The sequence below is a fragment of the Copadichromis virginalis genome, linkage group LG7 (genome assembly GCF_057382275.1).
Source record: "Copadichromis virginalis isolate Kocher_CV1m ecotype Utaka linkage group LG7, C_Virginalis_male_GT1.1, whole genome shotgun sequence".
NCBI lineage: Eukaryota > Metazoa > Chordata > Actinopteri > Cichliformes > Cichlidae > Copadichromis > Copadichromis virginalis.
Window position 1 is genome coordinate 45,657,115 of NC_140624.1, and position 23,450 is coordinate 45,680,564.

At 41.6% G+C, this 23,450-nt stretch overlaps 1 protein-coding gene across 1 annotated transcript; it reads right to left on the reverse strand.

Moving 5' to 3' along the window:
- Nucleotides 1-6,513: 6,513 nt before the first annotated feature.
- LOC146705854 (uncharacterized) lies at nucleotides 6,514-11,622 on the reverse strand. Its single transcript, XM_085461020.1, has 2 exons — nucleotides 6,666-11,622; nucleotides 6,514-6,583 (listed from the first exon to the last, which is right to left on the reverse strand). The coding sequence occupies exons 1-2, from the start codon at nucleotides 11,528-11,530 to the stop codon at nucleotides 6,514-6,516; spliced, it is 4,935 nt and encodes a 1,644-aa protein (XP_085317146.1). The 5' UTR covers nucleotides 11,531-11,622.
- Between the last annotated feature and the right edge of the window lie 11,828 nt (nucleotides 11,623-23,450).

The following is a 23,450-nucleotide window of genomic DNA, read 5'->3' on the forward strand; positions in this document are numbered from 1 at the left end:
GGAGGACAGAGGGTTGATGGTGTGGAGGACATCACGAGGAACTGGGTGATAAGCGTCAGAATCATCTGAGATCATCACCAAAGATTTTCCTGGTGCTTCGTGTGACTGTAGATTAAGGAGAAAATGATTTGTGCATCTTTACACTGCAGAAATGCACGTCACTTCTTCCTTGATGGCCTGCTGAACTCTGCGTTTGCCACAGAGTTATGTTTAATTATGATCCACTAACCTGGATTTACTACTTGTAAGCATGTTGGCAGTCTAATAAAAGTGTTTTGGAGTACTGAAATATGTCTTATCAAAATGGTAAAATACAGATATTAAATATTGTGTGCTTAATTTGCAGTTAGTTTCAAAAATCGTCTCGCCCATCTTTACTTAAAATAAGAGGTGCTCTATAAAAATGACATTAAATTCTGTAAACGTGCTCTATTTGCAATTATTTATCATTACTGTTGTCCAAGTGGTCTCATTTCAAAGTTGAAAGCGAGCATCGGAACGGGCAAGAAAGGCGACTTTTAATTGACTTTGAATGTGTTGTGGTTACTGATATCAGATGGGCTGGGTTGAGAAACTGGCTTAGAATTCCTCTTGCCTTCAGCATGGCCACGCCCCTCTGACTTCTGCAATCAACAAGGCATTTTTACCCAGGGAAATGTTTATTTCGCTTTTCAGTTTGGACTGTTCTCTGTAAATTCCTGAGAAAATTTGAGAAGATCAGGAGTGTCTGAAAAACGTAAAACAGCCCATCTGTCACCAACAGCAATGCTGCCTTCAAAGTCACTTAAATCACCCTTTTTTTTTCTGGCATGTGATTGGCTGATTAGATATTTGCATTCACAAGCAGCTGAATAGGTTAGTGCAGGGGTCAGCAACCTGCGGCTCTTTAGTCCTTTTAGTGCGGCTCTGCGTGGTTTGGGAAAATAAATTATTTTTTTAAGTAATTAGCTGAAGTGTATTTTATTTATGTTAGTTCTTTTTTAACTTGTAGTTCTAAATTGGAAGATTACTGTGATATTGAAATATAAATATAAAATTATATTCTATTAGTTTTTGAACGCTCAAAATAAGCGTCACACTTGCGGAAGCCGATATACCCGCCGAAACGCCGTGCATTTATCGAGACTTTCAACCCCAGGTAGGCTAATTATCAATCTTCGGATCCACATTATGTCAGCAGCTCCACCGTGAACTATGTTAAAAACAAACACCGCTCACGCCTCACAGATGACAGCTTACAGTCCTGGTAAAGATGAAAGTGACTTCATACAGCTCCGATTTGCAGACGCTGTGCGCAGAGATTCAGGAGCAGAAGTCCCATTGTAAACATATCACGGCAGACCCAACGATGTTTCCATGAACACGCTTTACAGCTTCTCTTTATTGACCACTTTTCACACACGGTTGCTGTATGCATACAGCCGGTGTTAAAGCTCACAGCCCGACACATACCAACACAACAGCATAGAGAGCACAGACGTTAAGGCGCCGAGGCGTGATCGCGGGTGCCGCTCAGGTGCGTCCGCCTCCCCTGCAGCGGCGCTGCAGACCACGCCCCGCCACACACATTAACCAGGTAAAATACATATTGTCAGGGTTCCTGGGTCGGTGACCCAGTGTTTTCAGTTTTGTTCATGTTCATATATATATATAGCATATAGTAAAGAATGAATCTGTAAACGACAGCTGTTGACATTTTTTAAAAATGAATGAAAAAGCATATTTAAATAATCAACATACATGATTTAAATATAAACACACACGTGACAAGAGACAGAACGTGTAGAAGATATATGCAGAAAGAGCTTTCAGTGGTCAGCTGATAACATGATATCTAAAAAATACATAGCTCATTTTCCTGTCTGTTAGTTGGACATGCTAACCTGTTAACAAGCTCCTATATTCACCCATACAGTTTGTAGATCATTTTGCTAAAATAGGTAAAATCTCCACTCTTTCAGGGCACTAATAGGCTAAAGGCATATTACAAAAGGTCATTCATGTATTCACAGATTCTCTGTAGTTATTCTGCTGCTCATTCACCTGTAAAAACCACACCAATCATTATTTCAACAGCCTTTTTATTTTGGAACAAAAGCATTTGACGATATGACTTACAGGACGTTACCAAATTCATGAAGCTATATTTGTGAGTTTATTTATCAATATCAGTTTAATGTAAACAGACTGATGTAGTAATAGACAGTAAAATGTTGGTGCGTGTGTAATATATGAGCGTTTATGTTTCTCTACATGGGTAAAAGTACTCCATGTCGCCCTCTGGTGGTAGCAACCAACTATGAAAAGAATGGATGTTGGATCTTAACTAAATGATAAAAAGTTTTATTACTTTGTATTACTTTCTTTAGTTTGGTAAAATTTACAGTTTTAATCCCGTAAGAAAATAAATCACTATCATAGAGAGGGATATTAGTAATTCGTTTGTTAATAACACTTTGTTTGTGTTTGCTAATGTTTCGACAGGAAAATGGTTTTCTACAAAGTTGTTTCATGTACAGAGTAACACACACACACACACACACACACGTATGACTTTGCCAGTTTCAGCTGAAACAATTTCAGTGTTTCAAACCATGTTCCAGGATTTTTCCTTCACCATTTATGAGGTTTCAAGAAGAAGATAAACGACAGATATGAATGTTTGAAAAAGTTATAGATGAAAAGATGAAAAATACTCAAAGGATAAATTCAATTGGTTTATTGTTTTATGAATAAGTTGAAAAAGAAAAAGTTAAACAAGTAAATAATGAAACAAGGTAAAATGAAGTAAGAACAAAACGTCAACAAGTAAATAATGAAACAAGGTAAAATGAAGTAAGAACAAAACGTCAACAAGTAAATAATGAAACAAGGTAAAATGAAGTAAGAACAAAACATTAACAAGTAAATAATGAAACAAGGTAAAATGAAGTAAGAACAAAACGTTAACAAGTAAATAATGAAACAAGGTAAAATGAAGCAAGCACAAAAAGTTAAGTAAATAATGAAACAAGGTAAAATGAAGTAAGCACAAAAAGTTAAGTAAATAATGAAACAAGGTAGAGGAGAGAAAACCCCAACAATCCCCTCTGAGCACGCACTAGGCGACAGTGGGGAGGAAAAACTGCCTTTAAACGGGCAGAAACCTCCGGCAGAACCAGGCTCAGGAGGGGACAGTCAACTGCCGGGACTGGTTGGGGAGGTGAACAGAGGTGGAGCAAGACGAGGCTACACCTGCTGAGGAAGCAGTAGAGTTCCTCCTCCAGGGCCAGCGGAAGCGTTTGTTCTTCTTTTTCATGCAGTTTTCTACAAGAGCTTTTTTTTCCAGGATGAGGGTTCTCAACTCATCGATGGTTTCTTTGTTTTGCTTCTCAAGCTTCTTGCACGTTTTCTCCACCTCTTCCAACGTTGCTTGTTTTTCTTCAAGCTTTTCCCTGAGCTCTTTGGATGTTTCCTCCTGCATTATCTTGTCCTTGTGCATGTCTGCGTTTCTTTGTTGTACTTCTTTGTACATGTCTTGTAGCTCCTCATTTCTTTTGTGGATATCTTGGAGCGTACGCTGCAGGTCGTCATGTATGTTGTCTTGTTCTTGCTTTTGCGCCTGCATTTCAGTGTGTTTGCGCTTCAAGTTGTTGTATTCCAACAATATCCCCTTAGTGAGCTCGGAGTTGTTTCTCGCCATTTGCTCCATCCTTTTCTGCATGTGCGAGCATTGTTTGTCCAGTTTTTCTTTTTCCCCTTCTAGTTGCTTTTTCTCGTGAAGAAGGTCTTTATTTTGGCGCAGAGTATCATCCACCTTCTCTTTCAGCGTTCTGTATTTTTCCTCCGTGACTTTGAGTTTGTGCTCCATGTCTCTTTGCTTTTTCTCCTGTTCTTCCTTCTGTTGGAGGATTTCTTTATTTTTTTTCACAGCTTCATCGAAGTTTGTTTGGAGCAGCCGATTCATTTGGTCCATATATTGGAGATCCCATTCTGTCTTCTCAACAGTAGCTTTGCTGTCTTTAAGCTGGTTGGACATCTCCTTTAGTTCCACGCTCTTTTGCTTGTTTTCCTTAATTAGGAAGACAATCTGCTCTCGGGCTTGTCCAAACTTGATTCCCCAACCTTCATTAATAATATTTATGTCGGGCTGGCGTTTTTGTCTTTCTTCCAGGTTCTTATTTTGCGCTTCCATCTGTCTACACTTCTCCTCCAGTTGAAGTTTCTCTTCTTCAATCTGTTGAATTTTATTCTGGAGATGGTAGTTTTCCTTCTTACTGTCATGTAATGCCCTTTGGACGGCTAAGAGGTCATTTGGGGAAATTGGCCGGCCACGACAGGAAGGAGAAGCGTCGTAATCTTTTTGCCTTGGTTGGTGTCTTGTTGGATACATGTTGAAGGTTGTACACGACAACTCTGAAAAGGTTTCCAAAAGTTTCTGTGGTGAACGTGTGAAGGCTGCAAACACAAATGCTGCGAAGACACGAACTAAAAAACTGCTGTGTGTCACCCCTGTTTAAGGACAAACTTCAAAGGATCGTGTAGTGACATCATAACTCCGTGAGCCAATGAGATTGTCATGTGACATTTTGGAATGGGGATATTTTTTTTTAAACCGTTTTCAAATTTAACTTAATATTTGACTGTTTCTTAACTGACCTGTTTAGCTGATTAAGAAATGAATTGAAACGAGCATCACTAACGTTATATAACAGACAATAGAAAAAAAACAGTTTTTTTTCTAAGTAATAGAGGTATAATACATTTTTTAAAATTTTTTTTTAAATTATCCTACTTTTTATAAGAGGGAACTGTAACTCCGAAATGACAACACAGGCACGGCTTCTTCAAGACGGGCGCTTCGCTGCATTTATTGAACGCCGTGAAAACTACAAACATAAAACACAAAGACTTTAAGCGCTTCAGTCTATCAAAATTAACACTTGTGCTTTAACAACGAAAATTACCTCGTGGCTGCCTGCCACTTCGGAGGTCCTAGAAGAATAGCTTTACAGTCTTGTGCATTCTAAATTAAAACATAAATAATTAGAACACCATACATTACAAATTTTTACAATATCACAATACAGTTATGGCAAATGACAAATACCTTGTACCGCTGGTAGACTAACCAGGCCTTTGCAGATAGCTCGCTGAACTCCTTAGCGTGATTATTAAACGTGGGCTCACAGCCTATACTATCACGCCCAAACCTCGCGATAATAGCGGTGTAACAAAACTTGTTCTTTCTGACAAGATAAACACACCCTTACAATATTGGCCACAGAAACGTACAAGCAAGAACATTTTAACTGCTGGAACCATCTATTAAACTTCTTTATACATAAGCCATTTCTGTGACACTTACACTCCCACCAAAATCACTCATTGTTTGCAATGTGATTTTCTAATGAGTGTCAACATTAGAGTCTGTTTCACTTTGCATGTCAGTCTCCAGTAAAGTCACTAACTTGTGAACAGGTCTTTCCAGATATATCAGCCTTGTCCGTGGTTTCCCCCCGTCAAAGGTAGTTTCACTGGTCTTGAGCTTCACCTTTCGAACCTTGCCATCTGAGCTCTCTATAGCCTCTACTATTAGAGCAAGTTTCCACTTACATCTTGGAGCATTATCATCCTGCAGTATCACAATGTCATTTACTCGCAGGTTTCGTGAGACGTTCTGCCACTTCTGTCGCCACTGGAGATTTAACAGATACTCTCGCCTCCACCTTTGCCAAAACTCATTTGCCAGAAATTGTACTCTTCTCCATCTTTTGTTCAAGTACAAATCCTCTCTGCAAAACTCTCCTGGAGGTGGAAGAATAACCGAAGATTTCATTGTTAATATGTGATTGGGAGTTAGTGGCTCTGGTCCCAAGGGATCATTGAGATACTCAACACTTAAAGGTCTGCTGTTAATGATGGCCATTGTCTCGTAAAGCAGTGTTCTTAGACTAGCTGTATCGAGTCTGTTTGAGAACTTGTCCAGCATCGCTGTCAGTACACTTCGTACTGTCCGAATTTGACGTTCCCAGACGCCCCCCATGTGGCTAGCTGCCGGAACGTTCACCACAAATTCACAACCCATAGCTCTTTGTGGTTCTTGATCCATATCCTTCATTAACTCCAAAAGTTCTCTTTTGGCGCCCATAAAGTTTGTCCCTTGGTCGCATCTTAATTGCCGGACAGGACCTCTTATGGCTATCAGAACTCGAAGAGCGTTCATGAAGGCATCTGTCGATAAGTCATCTAGTGTTTCAATGTGCACAGCTCGTGAACATAAACACGTGAACAGTAGTCCATACCTTTTGACTTCCTTTCTTCCTTCCTTTACCATGAATGGCCCGAAACAGTCGACGCCACAATACGTGAAAGGAGGTGCTGTTTCTGTTCTCACTTCTGGCAAATCTGACATCTGTTGGACATTTGTAGCCTTTCTGTATCTTCTGCACTTAACACAATGGTAAATGTGTGAAGAAACAACACTCCCACATCCTAAAATCCATATCCCATTTGCCCGCAATTCATTTATTGTCATCCCTCTTCCCTGGTGATGTACACCTTCATGGTAGTGTTTGACGAGGAGGGCTGACACATGGGACTCCTTGGGGAGAATTGCAGGATGTTTTACATCATAGTGTAAAGTTGATTGAGATAATCTTCCTCCTACCCTGAGAACATCCGACTTGTCCAAAAAGGCATTCAACTGCCTTAGTCTGCTGCGCTTGTGCAGAGAATTTTCTCCTTGAGATCTGATCTTCTGTATTTCCTCAGTAAAGATGTCTCTTTGCACTAGCTTGATGATGAATAATTCTGTGTCTTTTCTTTCTTCAAGATCTGTCACTTTGTTCGTTCTTCGTTGAACACCCTTGTACTCTTTGATGAATCGCCTGAGCCTGGCAATGGCCTTGATAGCTCTCGACCAACTGGAGAACTTCTTTAAACGCTCTAGCACTGGGTTTGCTTCCTTCGAATGTACAGTGTGCGTATAGCCTTTACGGACTTCAGGATCCATTTCTTCAACCTCTCCCACCATTTCCTCTTTGACTGGAAGCTCTTGTTTCCAAAGAAAATCGGGACCTTTCAACCAGTTTGAATCTTTCAGCTGAGTAGCATTTAAACCTCTTGAGGCCTGATCAGCTGGATTTTCCTCTGAGCTGACGTGCTGCCATTTCCCAGGACTTGTGCTTTGTCTTATTCGTTGAATTCGATTGGCGACAAATGTGTGAAATCTTTTAGCATCATTATTTATGTATGCTAATACGACTTGTGAATCTGTCCAATAATATTCCTGTAGATTTTGGATGTCTAGTTCTCGTTTGATCACATCTGCAATGCGAACTGAAGTCACGGCCGATGACAGTTCGAGCCTTGGGATGGTTGTTTGCTTAATGGGCGTTACTCTTGCCTTGCCCATGACGAGTGCACAACTGACCTGTCCTTCTCTACCTTTTGCTCTGAGATATGAACATGCGCCATAACCACTGAGGCTCGCATCCGAGAAACTGTGCAATTCGTACTGCACAATGTCCGCATCTTGCGAGTAGCTTCGTGGGATCTTCAGAGCTGCCAACTTGGGCAGGTCTCGCAACCATGCTTCCCATTGTGGTAGAATGTGATCTGGGAGATCCTCGTCCCAATTAACTTTGTCCTTGCACAACGTTTGGAGTATCTGCTTTCCAATTAATATGAATGGGGCAACGAACCCAAGGGGGTCAAAGACTGAAGCAACAATCAAGAGCACCCCTCTCCTTGTCAATGGGTTGTCTTTAACTTGGACTCTGAATTGGAATTCATCTGCCTCTATGCACCATTGCACTCCAAGTGCACGTTCAATGTGGAGTTCTCCAAGAGCCATGTCCTGGTCTTTGGCTTTAGCTTGTTCCTCTTGGGGAATAGCTGCAAGCACTTCTTTGTCGTTTGACACAAACTTATGCAGATGTAGGTTGCCTGTTTTACAAAGTGCCCTTGACTCGTTTACCAACTGTATGGCTTCGACTGTTGATGTCACACTAGCGAGTCCGTCATCGACGTAAAAACCTCTTTGGATGAACTCAATAGTCTTTTCGCTGAATCTGTTTCTACCTTGAGAAGCAATATGTTTGAGTCCGAAATTGCAGCATCCGGGAGATGAAGCTGCTCCAAAAAGATGCACTCTCATCCTGTACACTGAAGGCTCAGAGTTTAAATCGCCTTTGTCCCACCAAAGAAACCTCAAATAGTCTTGATGCTCCTTGATGACGTGGAATTGGTGGAACATCCTCTCCACGTCACACATGATGGCGATGGGGCCCTTTCTGAATCGACATAACACTCCAATCAGTGCGTTGGTAAGATCTGGTCCAGTCAGAAGGTGATCGTTAAGAGATGTCCCCTGGAAACGGGTCGAACAATCAAAAACCACACGCATCTTCTCAGGTTTGTGGGGGTGGTATACTCCATGGTGTGGTATATACCATGCTGCCTCCTTATCCAGTTCTTGCTCTGGGACCTTCTCTGCGTCTCCACGGGTTATGATGTCGTCCATGAACTTGACGTAATCCTCATAGTATTTCTCATCTCTTCTGAGCCGACGTTCCAACGACGACAGTCTATGCTCAGCACATTGTTTGTTGTTTGGAAGATTCGGGTCGTCGGTTTTGAGTGGCAATGGGAGTTCATAGTGACCGTTTTCCTTTTGCCTAATGCCTTTAGTCACCTTTGACATGAACAAAATGTCTTCCTGAGAGACTGGATTGTCATCTGTTTCATGCTCAGAGAAATCAGATCCCAAAGCCTTTATTACATCAGCTGGACCCACTTCCTTCACTTGAGTTCTGCATACAAAATGCACTTCTTGCCTGAGTTCAACTGCTTGTTGTACTGCAGGAGTAACTTCTCGAACAATGATTCTGTGGCTTATGCCAATATCATCATTGTGATTTTGAACTTGAGACGTACAACCAACTATGCTCCAGCCGAGATCAGTTAGCTGTGCGTAAGGCTGATTCTCCTCACCTGCAATGACTTCCCGTGGAAGAAGGGCTTGCTGACAGTTATAGCCGAGAAGCAGACCAACTTCGCATTCAAGCATTGGAGGTAACCTATCTGCCAGCCTTTCGAGGTGAGGCCAATTCAAAGCAGTTTCAGACGTCGGGATGTGTGATCTGTTCACAGGGATGAATTCTCTTGTATAGACCGGTGGCAATGTAATTCTCTTTTCCTGCTTGTAGCCTCTAACTTGAAGATTTACCAGTTTCTCACATGGTATGACTGTTGACTTGGCGGACATGGTCGATAGTCTTAGATGAGCCTTACTCTTATCTGTGTCGAGACCCTGGGCTACTTCATCCAAGATAAAGGATGTATCGCTCTGAGAATCGAGGAGGGCATACACTAGAACTTCTCTGTCTGGGTGATTTTTTGATGAAACCCAGACAGGTAGAATGGAGGATGTCAGTGTGCTCGAAGTTACTTGAGTTACTCTATTAGAGATTGCGGTTGCTGGTTCATCTCCTTCGTCCTTGTCTCGAGAGTTATCATTCGGTGCAGGCATTATCCTTTTACGCTCCACAAACTTGTCATCATGCAGACACGTGGGATGCTTCTTCTGGCATTTCTCACACGTATTCCTTTTATCACACTTCTTAGAATGATGTCCCCCCTTCAAACATCCAAAACACAGCCTTTCTGCTTGTACAAACTTGATACGATCCTGGACTGATTTTTCCATGAATTTGAAGCATTTATCCAGTGTGTGACCATTTCTTTTGCAGTAAAGGCAGGTCATGGGATTTATGTGACTTGAGGTGGTTAAGTGACTTGAAGTTGCGGTTAATGTTTTAGCTTGAACGACTTGGCTGCGTGAGTGTTTGGGTTTACTGATTTCCAAACCCTTGAGTGCTTGCATTGAAGCTATGGGGTCACATGCTAGGTCTGCTTCAGTGGATACAAAGTCCGTAAACATGTGAAATGATGGATATTCTCCATTAAGGGTTTTTCTTATTTTCATCGCTGCGCGATTCCATCTTGTTGTCAACCAGTCAGGAAGTTTCAGCAAGAGTTTCTGAATTTCCATACAGTCATTGAGAACCTCTAATGTCTTTATGTGTGACATCGCAGCTTCACAACTTCTAAGGAAGTCGGCAAACTCTCTCAACTCACTTCCATCCTTGGAGCTTATTTTAGGCCAACTGTGAAGTTTGTCTCTGAAGCATTTTCCTATAGTGAACAGATCTCCAAAGCGCCTTTCCAGCACTTCCCAAGCTGCATCATACGCTTCATCTGTGCCCACTAGGAGAAATCCTTCAACCACTCTCTTTGCGGGTCCACCAAGGTACTTCCTGAGATAATAGAGTCTTTCGTTCTTTGGAATGTTTTTTCTTTCAATCAAGGTCTCAAATGACAACTGCCAGTCCTTGAACTTTAAAGGGTCACCAGTGAACAGTGCAGGTTCCGGAGTTGGAAGACGATTAGCACTTATTGCGGCTGCTAGTATGCCGACTAGATCCAAGTTTGGCTGTGGATGAGTTGCTGAAGCGGCAGCTTGTGTTGCTTTAGGGATAAATGGCGGACTTGATGCGTTTCCTGCTTGGCCTGTGGTGCCCTTAGGTTGCACACCAGGGTTTTGTTGGGCTTGGTTTATGACTGTGGGAGTATGTGGAACAAATGCAGGGTTTGTGGCATTATGGGCTTGGATTGTATTTGGAGCTTGAGAGGGAACTTGTGGTGGAGCAGGGATTGCTGAGGTTTCGCTCTCAGTTTTGATACTGCGCACTAAACTACGACTTTCTGAAATACTTTCAGCTTCTGCATAAACCTTTACTTTAGCTCTTGCAGCATTAAATTTTTTAACCTCTTCCAAGCGTTCAATCTTTCTGCGCTGCTCCTCCATTGTTTGTTGCCTTTCCAAGTTTTCAAGTTCCAACTTTTTTAGTTCAGCTGCTTCCCTTTCTTGATCCTCCATTACTGCTAATATTTCCTGACACGCAGCTGCCTCAGCCTCTGCTTCTATTCTTTTAATTGTTTGTGAGTATGACTGGCTTGAACCACTTTTAGACCTTCGTGATTTTGACCTTGATTTAGTACTTTCAGATCCTAAGCATGATCCAACATCTGGCCATGGCTCTTCATCACCATCTGCAAGGTCTCCTTGTAAGTGTTTTTCAGCTCTTCTGACAATGAACAAGGAAAGTGACGTACATGCATCCACTTTGCGTCTTTCATCTGCATCAGGAGTTTGTGTTTGCCGTATTTGTTCATAAATGGTTTGTACATCTTTGCAGGCAACATTTACATTGTTGATGAGCTCATTCAATTCACTCTCGGAAACTTCATTTCTTAATATTACTTTGCTCAATCTTGCTTCATATCTCCATTTTTCAAAAACAACAGCATATCTGTGTTGGAGGCCTTTGAGTTTCTTCTCTTGAAGCTCTTTACCCTTTTCTGTTAGTGTTCTTACTCTTTCACTTTTACGAACAGTCTGTAGTTCTGTAATTTGTTCATCATCATTTTCTTCCACTTCGGTAAGTGATACAGCATGGTGCTCTTCGAGATCTTTGTCAACCATCTCGGGAGTCTAGTTAAATGTCATTAAGCGCACTGTGTTCAGATTTCAAATACTGTATACTTTAAGTGCACCTTTTCTTAAAGGACCTTGTAAACTTCACTCAAACTTTGACCTTAAGCAAGCACACAGAACTATTCACCAAACTACAAAGCATCACCTTGAAGTACAGTAGAAATAAATAAACTTTGACAAATGTATTATAGAAACTTATTGTGGCTCTTTAAACTTGACTTAAACCACTATTATTCTACATTTAACACTGTCCCTTATTAATTTCCACCTTACTCCAGTTGTACAACGTTGTTGCCGCTGTGCTTGGCTGCTTGAGAACGGTGAGCTTATGCAATGGCGCCCTCTTGTGTCGCTCCAGTTCACCGTCGCTCTCTGCAGCTGCCGTCTTCGTAATTAGCTTCTCACCGGCGCTGGCTAGGGCGAGTTTTCACTGTAACTCCGAAATGACAACACAGGCACGGCTTCTTCAAGACGGGCGCTTCGCTGCATTTATTGAACGCCGTGAAAACTACAAACATAAAACACAAAGACTTTAAGCGCTTCAGTCTATCAAAATTAACACTTGTGCTTTAACAACGAAAATTACCTCGTGGCTGCCTGCCACTTCGGAGGTCCTAGAAGAATAGCTTTACAGTCTTGTGCATTCTAAATTAAAACATAAAATAATTAGAACACCATACATTACAAATTTTTACAATATCACAATACAGTTATGGCAAATGACAAATACCTTGTACCGCTGGTAGACTAACCAGGCCTTTGCAGATAGCTCGCTGAACTCCTTAGCGTGATTATTAAACGTGGGCTCACAGCCTATACTATCACGCCCAAACCTCGCGATAATAGCGGTGTAACAAAACTTGTTCTTTCTGACAAGATAAACACACCCTTACAATATTGGCCACAGAAACGTACAAGCAAGAACATTTTAACTGCTGGAACCATCTATTAAACTTCTTTATACATAAGCCATTTCTGTGACACTTACAGGAACATTATTTAAAGAATATGTATTTAATTGGAAAACTCTCTATTCGTCTAAAGGCTATAACAAGAAAGGTGAGCTTCCTGCTCAAAAATGAAATGACCAAAATAAATGGAGCATTTCTCTGCAATTACAAACTCTGTGTAAACAATCTTGGTTTCAAAATAAGGCTAATGCTGGTGAGATGTCATCACAGGTGTAAATATTACTGCAGATGTTACTATGTCAAAGTTTCACAACTGTCTTATGTTTATTTATGTAGGCAAGACCTACTTTTCACTTTTTTGCTTTGCTATATGTTCTTGAGTGTATTAGTTTGCCAGCAGCACGAACATGTACTAGTGTCAATAATAATAGTACGGTGGATTAGAAAACCTGCTCACAAGTTGAATAAACACCCAGGATTGTTTCATCATTTTCATTCAAAACCAATATTTGAGTCAAAATGAGAAAGTTGTTTGTGCTGTCTGATGAAGAAGAAGCAAAATAAAGTGCAGTTTTGATGTAGATGATGTTGTATACAAACTAGAAGAGGAAGATAGTAGGATCTCTGTATCATGCTTTGTCACTTTGTACCATGTAATTCTTTCTATTTCCACCAGGGGGTGTTTTCAGAAGTGGTAGGTGGTAAAAGAAGAGGTCAGCAGGAAGATGGCGAAGAGCGACCAAAGACCAAGAAAAAGAGGCAGTCAGGCAAAGATGAAGAGTATTATATCCCTTACAGACCTAAAGACTTTGACTCTGAGAGAGGGTGAGGCATTAAACTGTTGCATCTGTTTCTTTAAAAAATGTGAATGGCTTTGTGTTTTATGCTGTTTTGTCCTGTGTTATGCGTCGACAGGTTGAGTCTCGGTGGAGAGGGCAGTGCTTTTGAACAGCAGGCCTCTTCAGCTGTCCTTGATCTCATGGGAGATGAAGGCGATCGCCTTAACCAGCAGAAGAAAATGATGAAATGGTACAAATTTCCCTATGTTTGACTCAGTATCCACCAAATGGTCATTTCAAACTATAATTTAAAGTCTTTTTTCCCCCTTCTTTTTTTAGGGACCGTAAGAGGAAGCGTTTTGTGAGAGAAACGGGAAAAGAAGACCAGAAGAAGAAGATCAAAACAGACAGTGGTCAGGTTATCAGTAACAAGAAGAACAGGAAGAACTTGTATCCTTCCAACAAAAAGCTTCTCTGTGTGCTGCTCTCAATGACCCTCTTCTCTACTCCTATGACAATATTAAGCTGTACTGTGAAGATGTTGTATCACTTGACAACATGTCAGTTATGAGGAGTGAAGGAAAAAATACAAGATTGATGATACAGGATCTGGATCAGATGGAGAAACAGGCGGAGGAGGCAGGAAGCCAGCAAGAGGTAGGAAGGCATCAAAATGAATAGCACAAACATGTTAAATATAGACCATCAGCCACCATGTTTTAACTCAACTCTAAAGGTAAATACTTCAAGTCCCTCTTCCAGCCTTGCGAGCTATAACCTCCAACCTCTTTGTTGTGTCGTGCCTCTCCCAGGTCGTGGCCGTGGCCGACGAGGTCCAAACGTACAGAGCTCCGGTGACCACAAAGCACGCTCGGAGCTGAAAACAAAGGATCAGATCATGAAGCAGCGCAAGAAAAAGCAGAAGCACCAGTTCCTGCAGGGCGGGGGGATGAGGAAGCTCCGCTCCAAGAACAAAAAGTGGCTCGGAGAAGTTAAAAAGTCAGGTTTTGGAAGGGGTGGCCATAAGAAAGGCAAGCTGAGGAAGAAACTGTGAGGAGGACAGAGGGTTGATGGTGTGGAGGACATCACGAGGAACTGGGTGATAAGCGTCAGAATCATCTGAGAACATCACCAAAGATTTTCCTGGCGCTTTGTGTGACTGTAGATTAAGGAGAAAAATCATTTGTGAATCTTTACACTGCAGAAATGCACGTCACTTCTTCCTTGATGGCCTGCTGAACTCTGCGTTTGCCACAGAGTTATGTTTAATTATGATCCACTAACCTGGATTTACTACTTGTAAGCATGTTGGCAGTCTAATAAAAGTGTTTTGGAGTACTGAAATATGTCTTATCAAAATGGTAAAATACAGATATTAAATATTGTGTGCTTAATTTGCAGTTAGTTTCAAAAATCGTCTCGCCCATCTTTTCTTAAAATAAGAGGTGCTCTATAAAAATGACATTAAATTCTGTAAACGTGCTCTATTTGCAATTATTTATCATTACTGTTGTCCAAGTGGTCTCATTTCAAAGTTGAAAGCGAGCATCGGAACGGGCAAGAAAGGCGACTTTTAATTGACTTTGAATGTGTTGTGGTTACTGATATCAGATGGGCTGGGTTGAGAAACTGGCTTAGAATTCCTCTTGCCTTCAGCATGGCCACGCCCCTCTGACTTCTGCAATCAACAAGGCATTTTTACCCAGGGAAATGTTTATTTCGCTTTTCAGTTTGGACTGTTCTCTGTAAATTCCTGAGAAAATTTGAGAAGATCAGGAGTGTGTGAAAAACGTAAAACAGCCCATCTGTCACCAACAGCAATGCTGCCTTCAAAGTCACTTAAATCACCCTTTTTTTTTTCTGGCATGTGATTGGCTGATTAGATATTTGCATTCACAAGCAGCTGAATAGGTTAGTGCAGGGGTCAGCAACCTGCGGCTCTTTAGTCCTTTTAGTGCGGCTCTGCGTGGTTTGGGAAAATAAATTATTTTTTTAAGTAATTAGCTGAAGTGTATTTTATTTATGTTAGTTCTTTTTTAACTTGTAGTTCTAAATTGGAAGATTACTGTGATATTGAAATATAAATATAAAATTATATTCTATTAGTTTTTGAACGCTCAAAATAAGCGTCACACTTGCGGAAGCCGATATACCCGCCGAAACGCCGTGCATTTATCGAGACTTTCAACCCCAGGTAGGCTAATTATCAATCTTCGGATCCACATTATGTCAGCAGCTCCACCGTGAACTATGTTAAAAACAAACACCGCTCACGCCTCACAGATGACAGCTTACAGTCCTGCGTAAAGATGAAAGTGACTTCATACAGCTCCGATTTGCAGACGCTGTGCGCAGAGATTCAGGAGCAGAAGTCCCATTGTAAACATATCACGGCAGACCCAACGATGTTTCCATGAACACGCTTTACAGCTTCTCTTTATTGACCACTTTTCACACACGGTTGCTGTATGCATACAGCCGGTGTTAAAGCTCACAGCCCGACACATACCAACACAACAGCATAGAGAGCACAGACGTTAAGGCGCCGAGGCGTGATCGCGGGTGCCGCTCAGGTGCGTCCGCCTCCCCTGCAGCGGCGCTGCAGACCACGCCCCGCCACACACATTAACCAGGTAAAATACATATTGTCAGGGTTCCTGGGTCGGTGACCCAGTGTTTTCAGTTTTGTTCATGTTCATATATATATATAGCATATAGTAAAGAATGAATCTGTAAACGACAGCTGTTGACATTTTTTAAAAATGAATGAAAAAGCATATTTAAATAATCAACATACATGATTTAAATATAAACACACACGTGACAAGAGACAGAACGTGTAGAAGATATATGCAGAAAGAGCTTTCAGTGGTCAGCTGATAACATGATATCTAAAAAATACATAGCTCATTTTCCTGTCTGTTAGTTGGACATGCTAACCTGTTAACAAGCTCCTATATTCACCCATACAGTTTGTAGATCATTTTGCTAAAATAGGTAAAATCTCCACTCTTTCAGGGCACTAATAGGCTAAAGGCATATTACAAAAGGTCATTCATGTATTCACAGATTCTCTGTAGTTATTCTGCTGCTCATTCACCTGTAAAAACCACACCAATCATTATTTCAACAGCCTTTTTATTTTGGAACAAAAGCATTTGACGATATGACTTACAGGACGTTACCAAATTCATGAAGCTATATTTGTGAGTTTATTTATCAATATCAGTTTAATGTAAACAGACTGATGTAGTAATAGACAGTAAAATGTTGGTGCGTGTGTAATATATGAGCGTTTATGTTTCTCTACATGGGTAAAAGTACTCCATGTCGCCCTCTGGTGGTAGCAACCAACTATGAAAAGAATGGATGTTGGATCTTAACTAAATGATAAAAAGTTTTATTACTTTGTATTACTTTCTTTAGTTTGGTAAAATTTACAGTTTTAATCCCGTAAGAAAATAAATCACTATCATAGAGAGGGATATTAGTAATTCGTTTGTTAATAACACTTTGTTTGTGTTTGCTAATGTTTCGACAGGAAAATGGTTTTCTACAAAGTTGTTTCATGTAAAGAGTAACACACACACACACACACACACACACACACACACACACACACACACACACACACACGTATGACTTTGCCGGTTTCAGCTGAAACAATTTCAGTGTTTCAAACCATGTTCCAGGATTTTTCCTTCACCATTTATGAGGTTTCAAGAAGAAGATAAGCGACAGATATGAATGTTTGAAAAAGTTATAGATGAAAAGATGAAAAATACTCAAAGGATAAATTCAATTGGTTTATTGTTTTATGAATAAGTTGAAAAAGAAAAAGTTAACAAGTAAATAATGAAACAAGGTAAAATGAAGTAAGCACAAAACGTTAAGTAAATAATGAAACAAGGTAAAATGAAGTAAGAACAAAACGTCAACAAGTAAATAATGAAACAAGGTAAAATGAAGTAAGAACAAAACGTTAACAAGTAAATAATGAAACAAGGTAAAATGAAGTAAGAACAAAACGTTAACAAGTAAATAATGAAACAAGGTAAAATGAAGCAAGCACAAAAAGTTAAGTAAATAATGAAACAAGGTAGAGGAGAGAAAACCCCAACAATCCCCTCTGAGCACGCACTAGGCGACAGTGGGGAGGAAAAACTGCCTTTAAACGGGCAGAAACCTCCGGCAGAACCAGGCTCAGGAGGGGACAGTCAACTGCCGGGACTGGTTGGGGAGGTGAACAGAGGTGGAGCAAGACGAGGCTACACCTGCTGAGGAAGCAGTAGAGTTCCTCCTCCAGGGCCAGCGGAAGCGTTTGTTCTTCTTTTTCATGCAGTTTTCTACAAGAGCTTTTTTTTCCAGGATGAGGGTTCTCAACTCATCGATGGTTTCTACGTTTTGTTTCTCAAGCTTCTTGCATGTTTTCTCCACCTCTTCCAATGTTGCTTGTTTTTCTTCAAGCTTTTCCCTGAGCTCTTTGGATGTTTCCTCCTGCATTATCTTGTCCTTGTGCATGTCTGCGTTTCTTTGTTGTACTTCTTTGTACATGTCTTGTAGCTCCTCATTTCTTTTGTGGATATCTTGGAGCGTACGCTGCAGGTCGTCATGTATGTTGTCTTGTTCTTGCTTTTGCGCCTGCATTTCAGTGTGTTTGCGCTTCAAGTTGTTGTATTCCAACAATATCCCCTTAGTGAGCTCGGAGTTGTTTCTTGCCATTTGCTCCATCCTTTTCTGCATGTGCGAGCATTGTTTGTCCAGTTTTTCTTTTTCCCCTTCTAGTTGCTTTTTCTCGTGAAGAAGGTCTTTATTTTGGCGCAGAGTATCATCCACCTTCTCTTTCAGCATTCTGTATTTTTCCTCCGTGACTTTGAGTTTGTGCTCCATGTCTCTTTGCTTTTTCTCCTGTTCTTCCTTCTGTTGGAGGATTTCTTTATTTTTTTTCACAGCTTCATCGAAGTTTGTTTGGAGCAGCCGATTCATTTGGTCCATATATTGGAGATCCCATTCTGTCTTCTCAACAGTAGCTTTGCTGTCTTTAAGCTGGTTGGACATCTCCTTTAGTTCCGCGCTCTTTTGCTTGTTTTCCTTAATTAGGAAGACAATCTGCTCTCGGGCTTGTCCAAACTTGATTCCCCAACCCTCATTAATAATATTTATGTCGGGCTGGCGTTTTTGTCTTTCTTCCAGGTTCTTATTTTGCGCTTCCATCTGTCTACACTTCTCCTCCAGTTGAAGTTTCTCTTCTTCAATCTGTTGAATTTTATTCTGGAGGTGGTAGTTTTCCTTCTTACTGTCATGTAATGCCCTTTGGACGGCTAAGAGGTCATTTGGGGAAATTGGCTGGCCACGACAGGAAGGAGAAGCGGCGTAATCTTTTTGCCTTGGTTGGTGTCTTGTTGGATACATGTTGAAGGTTGTACACGACAACTCTGAAAAGGTTTCCAAAAGTTTCTGTGGTGAACGTGTGAAGGCTGCAAACACAAATGCTGCGAAGACACGAACTAAAAAACTGCTGTGTGTCACCCCTGTTTAAGGACAAACTTCAAAGGATCAAAGTGTAGTGACATCATAACTCCGTGAGCCAATGAGATTGTCATGTGACATTTTGGAATGGGGATATTTTTTTTTAAACCGTTTTCAAATTTAACTTAATATTTGACTGTTTCTTAACTGACCTGTTTAGCTGATTAAGAAATGAATTGAAACGAGCATCACTAACGTTATATAACAGACAACAGAAAAAAAACAGGTTTTTTTCTAAGTAATAGAGGTATAATACATTTTTTAAAATTTTTTTTTAAATTATCCTACTTTTTATAAGAGGGAACATTATTTAAAGAATATGTATTTAATTGGAAAACTCTCTATTCGTCTAAAGGCTATAACAAGAAAGGTGAGCTTCCTGCTCAAAAATGAAATGACCAAAATAAATGGAGCATTTCTCTGCAATTACAAAGTCTGTGTAAACAATCTTGGTTTCAAAATAAGGCTAATGCTGGTGAGATGTCATCACAGGTGTAAATATTACTGCAGATGTTACTATGTCAAAGTTTCACAACTGTCTTATGTTTATTTATGTAGGCAAGACCTACTTTTCACTTCTTTGCTTTGCTATATGTTCTTGAGTGTATTAGTTTGCCAGCAGCACGAACATGTACTAGTGTCAATAATAATCGTACGGTGGATTAGAAAACCTGCTCACAAGTTGAATAAACACCCAGGATTGTTGCAGAATTTTCATTCAAAACCAATATTTGAGTCAAAATGAGAAAGTTGTTTGTGCTGTCTGATGAAGAAGAAGCAAAATAAAGTGCAGTTTTGATGTAGATGATGTTGTATACAAACTAGAAGAGGAAGATAGTAGGATCTCTGTATCATGCTTTGTCACTTTGTACCATGTAATTCTTTCTATTTCCACCAGGGGGTGTTTTCAGAGGTGGTAGGTGGTAAAAGAAGAGGTCAGCAGGAAGATGGCGAAGAGCGACCAAAGACCAAGAAAAAGAGGCAGTCAGGCAAAGATGAAGAGTATTATATCCCTTACAGACCTAAAGACTTTGACTCTGAGAGAGGGTGAGGCATTAAACTGTTGCATCTGTTTCTTTAAAAAATGTGAATGGCTTTGTGTTTTATGCTGTTTTGTCCTGTGTTATGCGTCGACAGGTTGAGTCTCGGTGGAGAGGGCAGTGCTTTTGAACAGCAGGCCTCTTCAGCTGTCCTTGATCTCATGGGAGATGAAGGCGATCGCCTTAACCAGCAGAAGAAAATGATGAAATGGTACAAATTTCCCTATGTTTGACTCAGTATCCACCAAATGGTCATTTCAAACTATAATTTAAAGTCTTTTTTCCCCCCTTCTTTTTTTAGGGACCGTAAGAGGAAGCGTTTTGTGAGAGAAACGGGAAAAGAAGACCAGAAGAAGAAGATCAAAACAGACAGCGGTCAGGTTATCAGTAACAAGAAGAACAGGAAGAACTTGTATCCTTCCAACAAAAAGCTTCTCTGTGTGCTGCTCTCAATGACCCTCTTCTCTACTCCTATGACAATATTAAGCTGTACTGTGAAGATGTTGTATCACTTGACAACATGTCCAACCCGTTCTCACTCCCAAAGCGTAACATTTTACGCTAGGTGATAAATCGTCACCATATTACGTTTTCGGCTACCCACCATGTTCCTAAATGACGACCTCGGAAAAAAGAGGAAATATGAGAACCGTCTGGACTGAATCTACACATGTTCGCTCTTTTTATTCAAATCGCTTAGAAACACGCTATTTAACTTCATTAAAGTCCTGGTTAAGGTCAGGAATAAGGTTATGGTCAGGGCTAGGGATAAGGTTAGGTTTAGGGCTGGAATACAGGGCTGGAACATCTATTACCGCGGAAGCGTCATTGCACTGGATCCCAGCCATAACCCGCCGCGTACCATAAGAACGCCGAAGGTCTCCTTTCGCGTTTCTCAGGAACGCCGCGGGACGTGACAAAACGTCGACATGTTACGCCTCGGGAGTGAGAACGCTCTGACATGTCAGTTATGAGGAGTGAAGGAAAAAATACAAGATTGATGATACAGGATCTGGATCAGATGGAGAAACAGGCGGAGGAGGCAGGAAGCCAGCAAGAGGTAGGAAGGCATCAAAATGAATAGCACAAACATGTCTGCCTGTTAAATATAGACCATCAGCCACCATGTTTTAACTCAACTCTAAAGGTAAATACTTCAAGTCCCTCTTCCAGCCTTGCGAGCTATAACCTCCAACCTCTTTGTTGTGTCGTGCTTCTCCCAGGTCGTGGCCGTGGCCGACGAGGTCCAAACGTACAGAGCTCCGGTGACCACAAAGCACGCTCGGAGCTGAAAACAAAGGATCAGATCATGAAGCAGCGCAAGAAAAAGCAGAAGCACCAGTTCCTGCAGGGCGGGGGGATGAGGAAGCTCCGCTCCAAGAACAAAAAGTGGCTCGGATAAGTTAAAAAGTCAGGTTTTGGAAGGGGTGGCCATAAGAAAGGCAAGCTGAGGAAGAAACTGGGAGGAGGACAGAGGGTTGATGGTGTGGAGTGTTGTATTGCTGATAATGTTTGCACTCCGTGCTTACTGTCCCTTGTGGTCCACCGTAGTGGCAACGGGGAGTGTTTGCTGTCACGAAAGTGGGTGTGTTTTATGTTGAAATGGACGAGCGGCAATAAAGATAATGGTGGCTCACGAAGCAGATTATGAACACGTTATTCATAAGTTTGAGACAGAATATTACATGGTGTCAGAGTAAATCGAACTAAACGCCCACCGACAGAGCGAAATGGATTCGTCGGGAGTTCCTGCACCACGGATGGACTGGGATTCAGCCAATCTTCCCGATGCCTGGCGGAGGTTCGTGCAACATGTGAAGCTAATGTTTAGCGGCCCGCTAAGCGGCAAGCCCGAGGAGACCCAGTGCAGCTATCTTCTTCTGTGGGTAGGAGAAAGAGGCAGGGACATTTATAACACATGGCAGCTGTCTGATGAAGAAGCTAAAAAGCTGACCACATATCTCGACAGGTTTGAACAGTACCTCATGCCGAAAACGAACACCATTTTCGCCAGATACAAGTTTAATGAAAGACTCCAAGGTGAAGGGGAGTCATTTGAACACTTTGTGACCGAGTTAAAGTTACTCGTCAAGCAGTGTGGCTACGTTAACAGTGATGAAATGGTCCGAGACAGGATTGTCTTTGCAACCAGTTTACCACAAGTCAGAGAAAAGCTGCTGAGCCAAGGGTCAGATTTGACTCTAGAAAAAGCCATAGACATTGCACGCTCCTATGAGATCGCACGAGAGCAATTGAAAGCCATGGTTGACCCACACACGAGCCTGCAGGGAGCAGCGCCCGCGCATGCAGTATCCGCTAAGCGCCAGAGTACGCAGCAGAAAGATAGGAGGGCACCTCATTATAATAAGATGGGAAAAGTGTGTGGAAGATGTGCACGAGCACACAGCCAGAAGGAGGAGTGTCCTGCAAAAGGGAAGAGGTGCAAAAAGTGCAATAAAATGAACCACTTTGCCAAAGCATGCCGTTCACAAGCACCACACCAACCCAACCCAGTGTACTCTATTAACCCTGACACTCCAAGCGATGAAGCGGAGCTATTCATAGATTCCATAACAAAGTGCAACGAAGGGGAGGCCGATGAACAGGCTTACGCCGACGTAGAAGTAGGCTCACTGCATCACACCGTGAGTTTTAAGCTTGACACAGGAGCCACTGCTAACGTCATCCCTGCCCGATTGTTTAATCAGAATCAGAATCAGAATCAGAATGGGTTTATTGCCAGATGTTGAGGTTTACAACATTAGGAAATTGCTGCGGTGCTTCAGTGCAGACAATAAGAATTAAAGTGCTATGTAGAAAGAAAGATATGTGCATGAGATATACATGAGATATATACATGAGAATAAGAATTATGAGTGCTACGTAGAAAGATATATACATGAGTGCAGGTGGTGATCAGTGCCAAACATATATACATGAGAATAAGAATTATGAGTGCTACGTAGAAAGATATATACATGAGTGCAGGTGGTGATCAGTGCCAGACATGAAATGATGCAGTGACACAGCGTAGGGTCATGTGTTAGTGGCGGGGACAGTCATGTGGTTATTGTTCATGTGTCCAACAGCAGAGGGGAAGAAACTGTTCTTGTGGCGAGAGGTTCTGGTGCGAATGGACCGGAGCCTTAAGAAGTGTTTTAAGCAGGTTAGCTTGGCACCGCCCACACGCACACTATCTGGCTATGGAGGAGAAAAACTCAACATCAAGGGCACATGCCAGTTGAAGTGCAGGTGGAAAGGCATTCACAAGATGCTGACATTTGACATAGTAGACACTGCAGCACCCCCCATCCTAGGGTTGAGAGCATGCCTGGATCTAAACCTAGTCAAGCTGGTCATGTCAGTACAGATCACAAATGTCATGGAGGAGTTTGCCGATGTGTTCGAGGGCATAGGGAAATTCCCAGGAGAATGCGACTTACACATTGACCCAGACGCCATGCCCGTTGTGTGCCCCCCCCCGGAGGATCCCTTTCACACTGCGGGAACGACTGAAACGGGAGTTGGATGACATGGAGAAAAACGGCATAATCATCAAAGTAAAAGAACCCACAGAATGGGTAAACGGACTGGTGGTCGCAGAGAAGCGTACTGGGAAGCTCAGAGTATGCCTCGATCCTCGCGAATT